Raw genomic sequence first — 16653 nt, 5'->3', positions numbered from 1 at the left:
AACCAAGTATAGAAACATGTTCATCGCACACGTCCGGGAGGCGAGCGCAAGCTCTTGGACGAGGATGCTGTTCTGCTGCTGGTGTTGGATTTCAGATCCCCAGGCTGGGCCCTCTGTGAGCTCTCCTGAACTCTGAGACTCACTGTGGGAGGAGACTGATGGCGAAACCAGCGTGGCAAAAGTGTTCCCATGGGGTTGCCCCCACGTGACACACGAAGCGCAAATCGTCGGGATGGGGAAGCGACTCGAGCACCCATCCCCGACTCCAAATTTTCAAGGTACGACAGTGGCATGATCATCGACACTCAAGTTTCATGTGAATTTTATCAAAACAGGAAACAAAGACAACGACTAAGTTTAAAGGGTCGGACAGATTTGTCCAGTCGGAGCAGACTCGGAGTGGGCTTCGAGGACTCTGGGCGTTGGGATGGCATGAGCTACCATGTAGAGTTTAGTCTGCCTGCCCGCCCGCCTTGGCAGTAGTGGCCAGTGCAGTGTCAGCATCAGCATCCCAACCCCATTCTCTGTTTACTGCCTTTGAATAGACCTTCCTTCCCCGTGCTTCGGGTCACCTCGGGCCACAACCTTGTCTGTGCTGGATTGCTCAGTCTGACCTCACAGGAAGCAAAAGGGACGAGCTTTAAAGAACAACCAAACTCTGCCGGGGGATGGGAGTGCCAGGAATGGCTCGGGTCCGGTAGACTCAGTACTTGCCTGTTTACCCTTCATCCATCCTGAGGCAGAGTCTGGGCTCCCTGGGGGTGAGGGTAGGGAGAGAAGCAGGGTGGGAAGGTAGTGGGTCTGGCCAGGATCTGGACTGGGTGGGCCAGGCCGGGCAGCCAGCACTCTTCAGAGCCTCTATTCAAGTCGGCCTCTGGATTCCGACCCTTTTCCCGATTGGCTCTTGCTTTGGATTGAACTATCCCTGGGGCCCACATCCTGCACGGAGTCCAAGTGTCTGTAAGGCTGGCTGGCCAGGGTCTCCCAGGCCACGCCCTAGAGCTGTCCTTGTCAGACAGCTGTCCACCCCTAGGATGTCCACCGGGCTGCAAAGAGGACAAGGATAACCGGTTCCCACTGCTGGCCTTTCTGCTATTAGCCACAGCCCCTTTGCTCTTTTTCCAGCCTGCCGACGGCTTTGCCGCCTCGGAGTTTAAGATGGGAAGCTGGGAAGAAGGTAGGAGGCCTTTTGCAGACCAGAGGCTGAGGCAGATCTTTTCGCTTGACCGTATGTGTCCACACTCACTGGCCCTCCTCAGGGAGGGAGAAGCTGCTCTGGAGCTCATCCGGGCTGTCATCACCACCCTCCCAATCCCCACTGCCCACCTCCTTCCCCCTCATCACAGTGAGAAAGGATAATGTGCAAGGAAAGTATTTTTATGGATCATAAATGTATTTTAGAACAAATAAGGAGAAGAAAGGTAGAAGGGTTTATTTTATTAAATGAGCTCTGACTCGCTGACAGTGTGTGAGCATTTGCAGTGTGAAGGTCTCAGGTTCCTTGGAGAAGCCACCCAGGTTTCCAAACATGGGTGTTGGACTGTGGATGTGTGAGCCTGTTCCAGAGCACACCTTGTGTGTGTCCGAGTGCAGGCGTATCTGTGTGTGTCGTGTATGGGCACACGATGGGACTTGGGGGACAATTCCTAGAGAATCACCTGCTCGGTTCTAACAGACATTGGCAGCAGCTGGATCTGGCGTTTCCTTGCTTACTGCCAGACGTGGCCAACCTCTGCCCATGCCCGAAGCTCTGTAGAATGGCCTGGGTGCCTGTAGCAAGGCCCTTGGGGAGGCCCCTTCCCATGCCTCTGGCCCAGCTGGCCACATTGGCCAAAGAGCCAGGCTGGAGTCTGGGACCTTGGTTGTTCTTTAAGGCACTTCCTGCTACTTTGTCCCTCAGCTGCACAACACTCTGTGCTCCACATCGGCTCGGGGTGGGGGGATGATATGAATGTCACAGGAGGAGACACCTTCTGTCTTTGTTTCAATGAAAGTGATGTGCCATTTGTTAATATACAAGAGAAATACTGAAAATATATTGAAAAGAGCAATTTTAAATTATTTTTGGCTTATGTTGCAATATTTATTTTCTTGTATTAGAAAAGATTCCTTTGTAGAGAAAAAATGTATTTTTCATTAACGCAAAAACCTATTTCTCCTTTTTGTACATTGTCCATGTTCGCTACCCTTCACGAGCAATAGAATGTATGGCCGCCTGGGGGTGGCCGGTGCCCGCGTGCCCTGCATGATTCTGTGTTGCCGCTGCCGCATAGCTCCCAGTCCCATCCTGTCCTGCTCACTCCTGGGGGTCTTCCAGAGCCCAGCCCCCACTAGGGCCCATGTCTTCACGACCCCTCTGCACTCCTCATGTGTTGGCAAACGCAGTTAATAAAGCGATGTTTTCTGTGCTGGCTGGTGTGAGGCTCTGTTGCACCGGGGGCGGGGGGTAGAGGTTCGCTGAAACAGCGAGTGTTCCCTGGCTGTCCGAAGGGACGTAGCAAGTGCTCAGTAGGCACCGGGGCTGGGCATATTTCATTTTCTCCTCACTGCTTTCATCCCCTGGAGTTCAGAGTGGATGATGGAGCTTCGCAAAGCCACACCCCTGCTAAGAGGTGAAGTTCAGGGTTCAAGTCAGGACCCCTTGAGCCGCCTACCTGGGGCAGTGGAAAGGTTTGGGAGGAAACTCAGGCCTCTGTCCCTAGATCAGGAAAGGCTTTTGCCCAGGCTTGTTTTTCACTCATTATTTCCTGAGTACTTACTCCGGACCAGGCTCTGTAAAGTACGGGGAATGTAGCCACCATCCATCTCTGCCCTGGGGGAGCTCACAGACCAGCAGGGACACAATGAGGGAACTGGGAGGTACTATGGAGGCCTGGGCTGATTGGACAGGGGTGCATTCAGGTTACTCTGAGGAAGCAACACTGTTCGTTCATGCATGCATTCATTCATTCACTTGACAGCCTACTGAGCATACGTCTCATTCTGCCAGTGTGCTGGGTCGCACACTGGATGGCACCAGGACCCTGCCCTCCCGGAGCTTTCAGACTTCCAGGCGTCGTAGACTTGAAGAATAACTAGTTGCTCGCCCAAGGGGAGCTGGCTGGGAGGAAGGGACAACAAGCGCTCTGGGCAGAGGGCTCGGCAAGCGCAAAGATGGATTAAGCTACGTGCAGAGGGGTTTTGAACCTCCTCTGAGAGCCCAAGGGGAGGCTGTGTGGAAAGGGGCTTGAATTGCGACTCAAGGAATCTAGCTCCTGGGGCCGCTGGCTTAGTTGTTAACCACGGAGAACTGCCCCATTTCCTCACTGATGCAGTAGAAGGTAAGTCCCCGAGGGCACCTCCAGATCCAAAGTTCTGTGATTCCCCCCGATGCAGAAAAGTGATGGAAAGAAACCCGGGGTGAGTGTATGTGCTTTGAATGCCTATGGAGGGAGGTGTCCCTCACTGAGGGGCCACATCCCTGCTGCTGGAACCTGGGAACCCTGTCTGACAGAGCTGTGTGGGTTCTTTCAGGGCACCCAGCTGAGAGTGAGAAGGGCTCACTCAGCATCCTCAACCGCAGTCAGCATGAGGTGCTGGTGGATCAGCCCCAGGGTTGAGGGGGCTCCTGCTCGGCCAGCCCCCCTAGCTGTGGTTTGGGGCTGTCAGCTCTCTGGGCCAGCTGCCCTGGGCTCGGCACCCCAGCCTCTCCCTCCTCCCAAATCCAGGCCCACCTGACCACAGTGCTCCAGAAGAGTGATGCAGGGGCTCCGTGGCCAGGCCTGCAGCTGCAAAGCTGTGGGGCAGGAGAGGTCAAGGTACCTGTGGGTCCAAAGCAGCAATGTGCAGTAGAAATAAAGTGTGAGCCACATATGTAATTCTAGTAGCCACATTTCTAACAAGTAAAAAGAAACAGGTAAAATGAATTTTCATAACGTATTTTATTTAATGCATTATATCCAAACTATGATCACTTGAACCTGTAATCAATATAAAGTAATTACTAATGAGCCAATGGCACAGGAATCCGAAGGGAGGCCAGGTGTCCACTCCCGCCGTTTCGTTCATGCACACATGGATTCAGCACTCACGGGGCATCAGCTGCTGGGCCCTGAGGACTCTGGGATGACCACATGCCCCTCTGCAGAGACCAGGCCAGTGTGGGAGACAAACTTTAATCCGATAGTCCCAAAAGCATGTGCAATGACACACAGACTGCACGGCAGCGGGGAGGGACTCTCGTGCCCACCCTGAACTTGCCTTGTTCTTGTGAAACTCCTGCAGGGTAAGATCTGGGACGCCATCTGCTGCCCAGCCCTGATGCCGGATGATATGTGGGTTTTTTGCCACAATTTTTTTAAAAAAAGAATACTATATAGGAAAAAAAGAAAGTAACCCTGCTACATTTAATAATGTATGACTGCTTTGCTGCAACAACAAACACAATGTTAAGGAAAAAGAAGCCATTCTAAAACATTAAAAAGAAAAAAGAGGGGATTCCCTGGCGGTCTAGTGGTTAGGTCTTTGTGCTCTCACTGCCGGGGGGCCCGGCTACGATCCCGGGTTGGGGAACTATGATCTCGCAAGCTGTGCAGTGCGGCCAAAAAAATTTTGTTAATTAAAAAAATTTTAATTTTAAAAATTAAAAACAAAAAGAGTTCACATTGGGCCTCTCTGCCTTTCCTAGAGCACCCATGACTCCCCTGGGACCCCCAACTCAAACTCAAGTCTTCTTTTTACCCAACCCTCACAGTTTTTTGCACAGCACTGTAGGAAAATATGTCTGACCCAGGCTGAGGAAACCAGGGTTCTACTCTTCTCTCTGCCGTTGACTTGATGTACCTCAGTTTTCCCATCTGTAAAATGGGAGAAGAGGTTGGGGATACTGCTTTCTCTAGGTCCTGGGAGGAGGGTCCATGGTCAGAGGATGTGGTCAGTGAGGATCAGGTCAGAGTCTGCCGGGGCCCTTCATTTTACCTTAAGGCCAGCTAGGTGAGGTGGGGCTGGCTGGCAGAGGGGGTTACATGAGCCTCCAGACTGAACTTGGACAGAGCAAGAGCAGGAAGACGCTGCAGGCTTTCACACAATCAGAATGCCATCATGGGCCCCGATTCATCTGTCACCAGGTGAGGGGTCAGTAGGAGCATAGCATTAGCCATAGGTGTGATCATGAGGTGAGACACAAGGTCCGGTTGGGACGGTGACAGGGTTAAGCACTGAGCAGGGCCTGCAGGCACTGGAAGGAAGGTGAGGTGTCCATCCTCCAGGCTTGGGTATGGGGCCGAGGCCTCGCTGGCAGGGCTTGGGGGGGGGGCACTCTGTGATTTGGGTGACAGCAATTGTAGGGTGGGTTTGTCCAGGTCTAGGGGTTTGGGTTCAGTGGGCAATTCCCCCTTATTCTCCCTCCATCCTCAGTTAACATTAGCTAACTGTGGCCGTTCAGGTCCAGAGAATTCATCCATGAACACACCACAAAGGAGAAAGTGACTAGAAATGGATTCTTGTGGGCCTTATGGTAATGGAGAATTAGGGACTGTGTTTTGGCCCTTTGGGCCTCAGTTTCCTCACCTGTCAAATGAGGATGAGAGTTCCTACTGGGCCCACCATGCCGGGAGGCTGAGAGTCACAAAGTGGGCATGGATGTGAAGGGAACAGAATGAGGAACCACTGACTGGGTGAGGGGAGGGGGAACAGCGGTTTAGGCAGAGGGCTCTCTAACGCTGGCAGACTGACCAGAGGCCAGGAGGCCAGAGGGATTTGTTTACTGAGTCCCGGAATCCTAGGGGCGAAGCCCCGCTGTTTACAAGTTCTCACGGCTCTTCCTACGCCCAAGCAGGACACCTGTGGTCTGGGGGCAGGGCAGGGACTGGCCACGTGCGGCCTGGGCGGGGCCGGCTAAGGGCGGGTTGTAAGCACCAGGTGTTCATCAGGGAAGCCACTCACGTGATGCCTGTGCCAGTCAGCTGCCTATGCCTGAGAAACACCCACCTTCCCAGCATTCCCGGTTCCTCGGTGGCCTTCCTGAAACCTTGTAACCCAGGAGGCCCGAGGTAGCTGAATTCCTCCTGTCCGGCACCCTCACCCTCTTTTGCAAAGAAGGAACGTTCCATTGCTGGGGACTGAATGTTGGGAGCAACACGAAACTCGGAAGAGCACCAGGGTTTGCAGAAGCCAAGTAAGAAAAGTGACTCAGCAAAATAAACCATCACCTGTGGATATTCTGAACTGCTATCTTGGGACGCTGGGTGATTGCCTGGTTCTGGCGACAGGTGCTTGGTATACAAAACTTTGTTTCCCACACGCCAGCTGTAATATTCATGCTCATCAGCTTACAGAAGGAAGCCTAGGAGGCTTGGGAAGGAGCTGCCATGGACGGGCCTGATAGCTGCCTCGTCCAACGTAAGACTCCTAAATGGGTTCACGGCCAAGGGAGCAGTGTGCCCTGTAGGGACGTCAGGAACCAGAGGGGATGCTTAAATCTTAGGGACCCCTCTGCCCTCCAGGAGCACATCCTTCTGGTCAAGAAAGTGTATGGGACCAGTACCAACCTGCACCGTAAGTCCTGGGTCCTACCTGGCCCTCATCTGAGGAGCCGCATCTGGGTGATAGGACCTCAGTGTTTAGCGGGGTGGGGGGCGTGAAAGCATGTCTTCTCCACCACCTTCTCTAGGACAGCCTCTGAATTGTAGTGACAGAGAGCCTGTCACTTTATAAGCAACCCACTGCTAAGCCATCTGTATTAAATTAAAAAATGTCTTCCTTAAATTCAACTGTAACTGTCACCCTGAAACAATGTTTCTGTTCACAGGCTGTTCTGAGCCCGGGAGCCACAGAGGTCAAGTCCAGTCCAGTGTTCGCTGGGCAGCCCTTGGGCTGTGTGATGAGTTAGGACACCCTGCCCACCTGACTTTTCAAGTTCAGGACTTTTCTAGGGGATTAGAAGGCAGGGTGCTCCCCTCATCTACTTCTATTACGCTTCTCCTGCTCGATGGATGGAACCACCAGATCCCCACACTGTGCAGGCAAAGCCAGTCCCAGGTAAGAGGTGCATGGAGAGGGGGGTCAGAGAGGGACAGATGTGGTCTCAGCTCCCCACTCCCAGCAGTACCCTCAGGGAGCCCCACTCCCTCAGCCCGATGTCTTGTAGGTTGTGTAGCTGTGTGAACAGCTCCAGCTTGTGTTTTATTTTGACCTCAAACATGTGTCTTCCCTGTTGTCAGCGCCACACATTCTGGTGCACATGCTCAGTGTGGCATTTTGGGGATACATGTCTGTCCAGATGTTCTCAGCTTCAAATAGTGTATCCTGATCTGATGGCCCCCTGAGCAGGCTCCCCTGGTGGATCCCCAGCTCCTGCCTTGGGCTGGAAAACATGGTCATACGTCATAAAATGTTGGTTTCGGAATCAGTGTTAGAAGTAGCCTACTTATCATGACAGGTGAGAAGCAGGTTGAAAGATGAGAGGGATCAGCCCCGCTCTTCTGCCTCCTCCTCAGTTCAGGCCTCATGTTCTCATCTTTCCCTCCACTGACATTTCCATCTAAGATGCTCTCCACGCAGCACCTCTTCAGGCTCTGGGCTCTACCGGCCCCAAATCACAGCGTGCCCTTTTCTGCCGTGCCTCTGTCATCGCCGTGCTGTCTGCTCGCACTGTTCTCTCACCCCTTCTCCACTAACCAGTTTATACACCTTCAAGATTCAGCTCTGGTGCCCCTTTTCTAGAAACCTCGATGGGGTTTGGGGGCCTTTCCCTTTTGCCTTCCATGGTGCCTTGGGTAGATCTCTGCCCCTTTTTCATCATTCCATGCTAGTCCCCAGCAGGCAGGTGTTGAGGAAATTCCTGCTGACTGACTGGTGGAAAGGCAGACAGAAAGTAAGGCCAAATGTCCCAACCTGAATCCAATACCAGCACAATACTTGCAAAGTCCCTGGTGATAACGGTTTTCCACACGTAAGGTTTTGTATATGCGAGAGAGAAAAAAAGAGAGAACCTGGTGAGCAGGGACCCCGCCTCCTACTTTGCCCAGCCCAGCCCTGCGTGTGGAGTGGTGGGCAAAGGCTACCCACATACCAGGTAATCAGAAGGGTCAGGCACTGCTTCTCCAAAGACGCAAGGCAAATTGAGGCCCCAGAGAATCCGAGAGGGGTCCCCATGCCACCCGACTGCCAGAGGCCTGTGGATTCTGAACCTGGCCCCAAATAGAAGCTGAGGTGGAAAAAGACTCAGACTGTTCTCTAAATATCTTTGTGCCACTGCCATCTGCTGCAGTCGGGAAAGAAAGCAGCGTCGCGTGGTTTCCTTCAGGAGCTGTCAGAGCTGTGTCCCCATGCAGTAGAGCCCCTAGTTGTAAATGAGCTCTGGGGCCCAGAACAGGGCTGGAACTCTCCTGTTCTGCCCCTTACCCAAAGAGGGGCTCTTGGCCATTCAGGTCTCGAAAGTGAAGTCCCTAGAATGGAGGAACGTCAACATGCGTTTCTCCAGACTGCAATCAATCTGGCGTGGCTTCCCAACCAAGAGGTGGATCTAGAGAGCTCAACCCAAACCCAAGGGCCAGGAGAAAACCCTAAAAACGGTGCTGTAACTCGGTAATGTGTATAATCTCTAGTTTCTGAGATTTTGCTAATCCCGGATGAAATGCGACTACAATTCCACTGATGAGGGTCACATTCAGTTCCTTTTAGCTCAAGAAAGTAGTAAACCAAAATCTCCATTTTTGACCCCCAGGTGTTTCTCTGTCCACCTGTACCTCACCTCCAATTATTTCTTCCCTTTGTTTATTTTACCAGCCATGAAACGTGACACCTGTGAAGATTCTGACTGGAGGACTGTTACCCATTAACCCAGGCCCTTTCAATACAATCAGGTAAGAAAGCGCTTCAGTCTTCTTTTTGCAACATTACCAGCGTGTTCGTAGTGGCATAGTGCCATCACTGAAGTCATAGTGACTTTAATAAACATGTTAAATGGTTCACCATAGTGCCCCCAATCAAAATCCACATTCCAAAGTGAGGCTTCCTTTGTTTACTAAATAATGGCCAGAAAATTACAGTCTTGGTGTCTGATTTTAAATAAATTGAGTTAAGAGGCTTTGTAAACACAGGCTCTGACCTTTGTCAATTAACTGAATCCCCAGTTGAACCCTTTATAAGGGACGCAGCAGAAACAGGGCCTGTTCTAGGACCTTTGTTAATCATCAGGTTTCTAAGCTGTTGTTCTCACCTTTCAATTAGGAGGATGGTGGCCACCACCCAAAGGGCTTCTTTTACAGTTTCCTAGTTCCTCTATTCCCAAAAAGGTGTTTTTCACACTCTTTTGGGGGCTATGACATTGCATTACTTGTAGCTTTAGAACAAATATCAGATAGTCTAGTGGGATATTATATAGCTAAATTCAAGAAAATGAGCTAAATAAACTGGACTTTATTTTCTTAGCATTTATCCCTTCAGTGCATTCACTACCTACCTATTAGTTTCAGTTCAACAAATAACTTGAGTCCATACTAAATCTCTATTTGATGGACCCAACTGTAATAGAATCATGATTGTTTAAGAGTTAGCATAAAGCTTGATGTCCTGCACACTGTTAGTGGGAAGGTTAAAGGGATGGCTGTAGAAAGGTTTTATATTTGGGTTTAAGTCTCAAATTAGCTTGAGAACCCTTAACAAAATGATAAAATTTTTCATTCGAGTCACCTGAGGAGTTGAAAAAAGTCTGCATCCTGAGGGCAGCCTGGGCTTTGGGTGATTCTGAATTGCAGCCAAGGTTCAGAACCACCGACTACAGGTTACACTGACATAGGATTTACTAATAAATGAATTCTCGGGGAAAAAAAAAAAGATACATTTTTTTCTTCCCTGATTGGCCAATGACCATTTAGTGTTACTAGTATTTAGTGTTATATTACTGTTTTTCCTAAATGAAAATCCACACACTTTGGCACCAGGAAAACCTGAGAACCTTGTTGAAGATTTGGATTTCTGCCCTCCACCCCACCCCGGATTTACTGAATCACAATATTTGGTGGGATTTTTTTTCTTGTGTGTTTTAAAGCCAGCTCCCCCCGCCCCCCCACCCCCGGACACACACACAGGAGATTCTGATGCATACTAAAGCTAGAGAACCTTGATGTAGATAAAACCAACCAGCTGCCTTATTTTTCACATTTCAATGGACTTGGCATTGTGTAAGTCCTACTACAGTGTGCCCATGAGTTGTTTTCAGTCTTACATGGCAAATTAGGCCTCGGTACTTAATTTAAGCAAAGGTTCCTTGGAATCCTTGCACAAAGGGTACGTTCTATAATCTTAATAATTTCGAAGTCCAAGAAATTTCTAATAAGCACAATGAAAATTACAATTGGATGGTAAAAATGGGACTTGACACCAGAGTGTTTCAAAGACCAGGTAATCATTTTATTTTTCTATTCCTGACACTCAAATTCATAGGGAGTGAAAAGACAATAGAACATAATCAAAATAACACACAAACACAATTCAAGGACATTTAACCAACTATTATAGCTGTTCTTTGTAAAATATATAAAGGTAAACAAACATCTTTATATAAATTAATGCTTAACAATCTGTATACACTGTAAAACAATTGTTAAAATTCACACTAAGATGCTAGTGCAAGCAGTGGTGTACAAAAGTGCAAACAAGGTTAGTGATGAAAAACTTATCACCGACTTACCACTTCAACATACTCTGCATTCAGTCAAATACTGAAGGCCTCACCACGGAAAACACTTTGATCACTTTTAAAGTTATGTGACTACATTCACCCTGAGTGCTCTTGCCTCAGTATGGCAACTGATTATGAGTTCAGGTTAGGAGCAGCACCAGGGAATCCAGAAACCCATGTGAAGTTGGCCATTCTGATGTGAATCTTCATACTTGATAATGAAAACAATTTCAAGGACAGCTTGTATGTCAAAAACTGTAGAACTGTCACCTCCCTCGACCCTCAAATATTTAAAACTAAAATTAAATCTAATTCCCCCGCTTCATTTAAAATACATGCTGAAGAATTCATCCACTCCAGTGTGGCTTTTCCACAGAAAATAATTCTGCATGAAATCACTCAAAAGCCTTTCCCATTTCTGTCCTAAAATCTATTTGGGGTGCGGGCACTCCTGAAACAAAGTTTACTTTGGATAAATTTGCTTTACTGTGATTACTTTGGACTCTGTTTAAAAGTGTGGTCAAAGCCCAGAACAATCAATCAGAGGTACTAAATATATTAGCTACTTAATGTTCCAAATTATGAGGACAAAAATTAGTTCAAAATTGCATCTTCAACAGACTCTGTAGACTCCCTTTATACTCGGGGATCTTTTTATCCAGGTGTGGGCTGGGGTATGTGAGGGGTAATGGTTCCAGGGTTCAAGAGTAGAAACATGGTTTTAACAAAATTCCAATCACTTTACACAGAGGCACAGTCCCTATATTTTTAAGAGCTTGTTCTCTTTCTTTTTCCTCTTTTTTTTTTTTGGTTAAAAGCACTAATTTGCATTTCAAAAGGACAATGATGGAAATGACCAGAAACATAAATATGGAGCTTTGAGAATTTAGTCCTTAATTGAAGATATACTGTTTTCTGAACTCTCAACTATTCATTACAAAAAAAAATTTTAATGTTTATAGAAAATCTTTAATTCCCTATTAATTTTGCATCCAGAAGTTTATATTTGCTAATCTCTACTTTTTTCGCTCTCTTGGAGACTTTTTGAAGCTTCACCAACTTTTACATACGTTTAAAATGATTCAAACAGGGACTTCCCTGGCAGTCTCCACGATTCCAGTGCAGGGGACACGGCGATCCCTGGTCGAGGAACTAAGATCCCGCATGCTGCATGGCACAGCCAGAAAAAAAAAAAATCCAAACCATATACTCTAAATAAAATCAACACAAGATTTTCTGAGAGACTTCCTTTTATATTAGCTATTTTCAGTGTACTCTGGTCAAAATTTATTTGGCAATAGAAGTCTTGCAAACTTCAGTCCTGTAAGTGACTAAGACTGAAACGCTACGTTGAGCCACATACCAAGTACAGTTTCAGAAAATGTAAACCTGTCTCCTGAAACTCTCAAATCATGTCAGCTAGAGGTATTCTGTTTTTAATGATGGAACTTGTGAAAATGCTGGGTTAATTAAGTCATTTTGCAGAAGGCAAGAAACACTATTATCAAATATTACTCTATTTTAATGATTTACAAGTAACTTACATGCTGGAAAGCGCTACACAGAAGTGTGAGCCAGTTGAAAACTAAAGAAAAGAAATGTTCTGTGTATACATTGTAAACCACAGTAAATTTGTATATGTACACAGGCACACAAAACTAAAATTTAGATCTATGCAGGCAGTATCTGAATTCATACTTCTTTGGCACTCAAAGATACTGGGTCAACTAAGCCAATGGTGAAGAATATTTTTTCATATGCTTTAGGAAATATCTGTGCCCCAATTTTTAAAAATGCTATAATCTTCAATCTAAAAATTCACCAAGATAAACTGGAATCCATCAATTTAAACAGTTACACAAAAGTATAATTAACAGCAGTCATTGAAACAGGTGTGAGGTTGAGAAGCTCTTCTTTAAAAATACAAAAGCCAGCTGAGACCCTCTATTTTTAGTTTTGGACTTAAGATTTTAAAACATCTTTTGAACACTTCCTGATTTATATGGAATCCAATCTTAACTTGTATACAACAGTGTTAATTACATTTTCACACTCTACAGTGGGAGGAACAAAATTAACCTATGTCCCCAATACTACCATTTACCCCAAAACTACTCCGCAAATGTGCACACTTGCACAGGCACATACAGAGTATATGTTTTCCCCATGTGCTTTTACTGCTTCTTGGCATTCTCTTAACTTGCTTCTGCTGAAGGAAGCAGTGACTTAGTGTATATGCTCTGAGGAGCTCTCAGAACTAGACGGTATGCCCAATGGCTGGGGAACTCTGAGGCCCATCTCCCTGGAGCTGGCAGGAAAGTGCAGCTTCACTTCCAGAGGTTCAGGCCATAAGACTCTTACATCATTGGGAAAATATCCACAGTTTAGTGTGGTCCACAAAGTGACTTTGTTCCTTTGATCCCAGTGACAGACCTAGAATGAGAGCTCTGGAACAATATATTTTGTACCAGAAAGCAAATCCCCTCTAGAGAAACCACTAAGCTTTTTCCTTTATACCAATTTATAACACAAATAATTAACTTCTCAATGATCACAATAGATACTAGGAAATACTTGAAGAAAGGCATGTCCCTGTAAATATTGAAAAGATACCATCAACAAGAGGCAATTACTTTTAATAAGGCTTAGTTCTGTCTGGTCAAGACGTTAAAAATGAGTACTTTAAACATATCTGGCAGAATAAACCAAGAGGCTGAAATGTCATTTGCTACTTTTCCCATGGTGCTACTGATGTTTCTAGGCAGGGAGAAAGCTTTCTATTTTCATTTAGAAGGAAACTGAAAGTGAAATAGAATAGGTGAATTCCTAAGACCAAATGTCATGGTGAAATGACCTTGTTGGTTTAGCCAACTGGTAATTCCTTCCAGGCATATCCTTCAATCCTTATTTGCTTCATATATTACATTATTGATGACAGAAAGGACTACAGTAACTCTGATTTGGACAATAGCTAGAGAAAAACACTGATTCTGATATTAAAATTACTCTTGATGGAATTGGAGCAATCTATTCTCAATGGAATTGGTTAAATGTACTACGAAACCTTGGTTTATGACCACGAGAGGAAACCTTAAGCTTGACAGTCTTTAAAAATAAATATTTGGCACTTGTCTTTCAGCGAATTATGGGAATCTCTGACATATGGAAAAAAAGAACTCAATTTCTTAGGAAATTAAAATGCTTTAAAAAGCTAACTAAAATCTTACTAGAAAGCCTGTCAATGAGGTTTGCAGACACTATCGCATGGCAAGAATTGTATCTAAAAACAAAAGCCTTTTGTGCTATAAAGTGAGAGCTAGCTGAGAATAAAAAAAAGAAAATTAAATACATGGATTCATTTTCTTTCCACCAAGAAATAAAATACGCCAAAATGCAAAAGAGCTGAAGGACAGGAGCAAAATCCCCAAATATCTCAGTGACAAATGAAGGAGAATAGGCTCTTTTTCCTCAGATGCACGCCTCCACAATGAGACTGTGCACAAGACCCTACTTGTCGTTTGCCCTGGAGAGTACCATTAAGTATAAAGAGACTGGGGAGTACCTCTAAATGTGGGGAGACTGGTGCCTGTCACTACTTTTGGTGAAGAGGCACAGAATACCAAACCAGTAAGATGGAGCACTTCAGAATGAGACAACTGGAATGGGCCTATCAAACCAAAAATTAACCTTGGGTTGTACCAGAAGATGTGCTTTTCTGCAGAAGGCCGATCCCACAGGGACTAGGACATGGACCCCATCAGCATTGGCAATGGTAGTGTTACAGATAAAAATACACATGATTCAGAGATAAATGTGGTATAAGGTACAACCAAACACAACTTGTCTCCTGGAAAATGCAAAAGCCTCTAGGAACTTAAGCATTATTCTAAATATTCTGAAGCAGTCTCCTTTCCCAGTCACCCCCTCATATAGATAATAGTAAACATACAAAATTTCAGAGCATACTAGCCAGATAAGACACATTAAAACGAAACATTTGCCCAATAAGGATGCCAAACATTAGGGTTTGCTTTATTGCATGACGTTTGCATAAGAAAAAATAATGAAAACTGTAAGGCATCATGCAGTCATCAATAAGCTAATTATTAACTGTTCACTTAAGATAGGTGGACACATAATCTAAAATTAAAAAACTAGTTCCAAAAAAGTACATAAAAAGTTTAACATGATGAACTTTTAAATATGGTTTACATTTGTAGTTTCATATTGTTAAAAAGTGCTTCAAAGGTAGTCTGGAAAGTTGCTCTTTAAAAATGGTGCTGGGGGTAATGTCAGATTATAAACTAAATTCTAATTATTTTAATGGAATTAGAAAGCTACATTGTGATATTCAGCTTACTTGAATCAGTCTTCAATTCTCACTCAAATTAGGTTGATAAGATATTAATAATCTAAAAAACATCTGTTTTCTAACCAACAAAAGTCTATTGAATTCAAGTTATACATGTCGAGTGATCAAATCTCTGAGTAGGCCTGAATGGTGAGACCCTGAACCGATGCGGGCTGGTGTTAATCAATGTACTGAGCCATCCAGCGGAAGCCTTCTCCATAACCTTGTCTTTTGAGCACACTACACATAAAAACTTCTAAGGGCCGGGCATTCAGTTCTTTCAGAGATACACTGCCCTAGAAGAGAAGATAGACATTATGTTGAATGACCCCTTAATGAAATAAAAGCTCCACTCCCCAGGAGAACTGCAGCTTGTACATCTTAGAACAAAGGGTGACTGTGATAAAGCCACGGCTGTTTGGCATCCAAGTACCCTCCCCTAAACGCACAGGACGTCTCCTCTCACTCTACTGGAGGACAGGATGTCTGCTCAGTGGGACAGAGGTGAGCTTGTGAGGCACACAGAATGAAAATAATCTGTGACTTAGAAAAAATTCAAGTTACCTGGGACAACTGGCTTCACTTATATTAAAAACAAACATTCTCTGAGTAGGTTTATGACTAAACAAGGCATTTCTTAAAATTAATGTGGAGCAGGGACTTCCCTGGCAGTCCAGTGGGTAAGACTCTGAGCTCCCAATGTGGGGGGCGCCAGTTCGACCCCTGGTTGGGGAACTAGGATCCCACATGCAATGCAGCATGGCAAAAAAAAAAAAAAAAAAATGTGCAGTTATTAAAAAGAAGAAACAGAAAATAGACCAAAGTCTACCATATCTAACATAAGAGTCTCCTTCCATAGGCTGCAATATTTCTCTACTCTGGGATTTTTCAATACTAAGGTCCTTCCCCAAAACAAATACCAGTAAAAATGAATGCAAAAATAATGTGTCTTAAAGCTTATTATAAATCATATGTTCAGAAAACCCCAACACTGTTATGGCCAAGTTTACATTTTATTTTTATCTGTGGTGAACTCTTAAACACTGAACTGAGGGCCTAAATACACTACTGGTATGCTTAAACATTCAAGTATATTATTTAGTGGCTAATTCTGAAAAATTATGACAAATAAAACTTTGAAAGCTTTCATTTAGTTTCTCATAAGCATAGGCTTTGACTTTTTTTTTTTTTTGTGGTACGTGGGACTCTCACTGTTGTGGCCTCTCCCGTTGCGGAGCACAGGCTCCAGACGCGCAGGCTCAGTGGCCATGGCTCACGGGCCCGGCCGCTCCGCGGCATGTGGGATCTTCCCGGACCGGGGCACGAACCCGTGTTCCCTGCATCGGCAGGCGGACTCTCAACCACTGCGCCACCAGGGAAGCCCGTAGGCTTTGACATTTTTGATATCACCAAGAAAAGGTTTCATTTCATTCAGTGGTAGAAAGAAAATAAATGAGGACATTAAAAAAAGACCCAAATGTATAAATGACAGTTTTTAAGGAAAAAAAATGAAAATGGGCTTATGAGGTAGGACAATAATAATTTAAAGACATCTGGTTATACACCTGAAACTAGTATAATGTTGTATGTCAACTATACCCCAATTTAAAAAAAAAAAAAGCCAGACTGTACCAATTAA

The 16653-nt window shown here is 45.6% G+C and overlaps 1 protein-coding gene and 1 long non-coding RNA gene across 5 annotated transcripts in view; one reads left to right on the top strand and one right to left on the bottom strand.

Annotated features, from left to right (window-relative positions):
• Positions 1–5995: 5995 nt before the first annotated feature.
• Positions 5996–16653, top strand: part of LOC138414040 (uncharacterized) — a 22047-nt gene continuing 11389 nt past the window's right edge. The window contains exons 1-4 of one of the 3 annotated variants that reach the window (XR_011246415.1): positions 5996–6154; positions 6788–7017; positions 8767–8843; positions 11754–11885. This is a non-coding gene — a long non-coding RNA (uncharacterized lncRNA). Of the gene's footprint in view, positions 6155–6787; positions 7018–8766; positions 8844–11702; positions 11886–16653 lie in introns of those variants that run through there. The other 2 variants (XR_011246416.1, XR_011246414.1) reach the window with 2 other exon arrangements.
• The window catches only part of SAR1B (secretion associated Ras related GTPase 1B), a 27614-nt gene continuing 26005 nt past the window's right edge, over positions 15045–16653 (bottom strand). For both annotated transcript variants that reach the window (XM_060008830.1, XM_060008828.1), the window contains one exon: positions 15045–15310. In XM_060008830.1, the coding sequence (XP_059864813.1) occupies positions 15194–15310 (117 nt within the window). In that variant the 3' untranslated portion in view covers positions 15045–15193. The remainder of the gene's footprint in view (positions 15311–16653) is intronic.

The sequence above is a fragment of the Delphinus delphis genome, chromosome 3 (assembly GCF_949987515.2).
Source record: "Delphinus delphis chromosome 3, mDelDel1.2, whole genome shotgun sequence".
Lineage (NCBI taxonomy): Eukaryota > Metazoa > Chordata > Mammalia > Artiodactyla > Delphinidae > Delphinus > Delphinus delphis.
The sequence above is the reverse complement of the archived record's forward strand: the minus strand, read 5'-3'. Positions and strand labels throughout refer to the sequence as shown.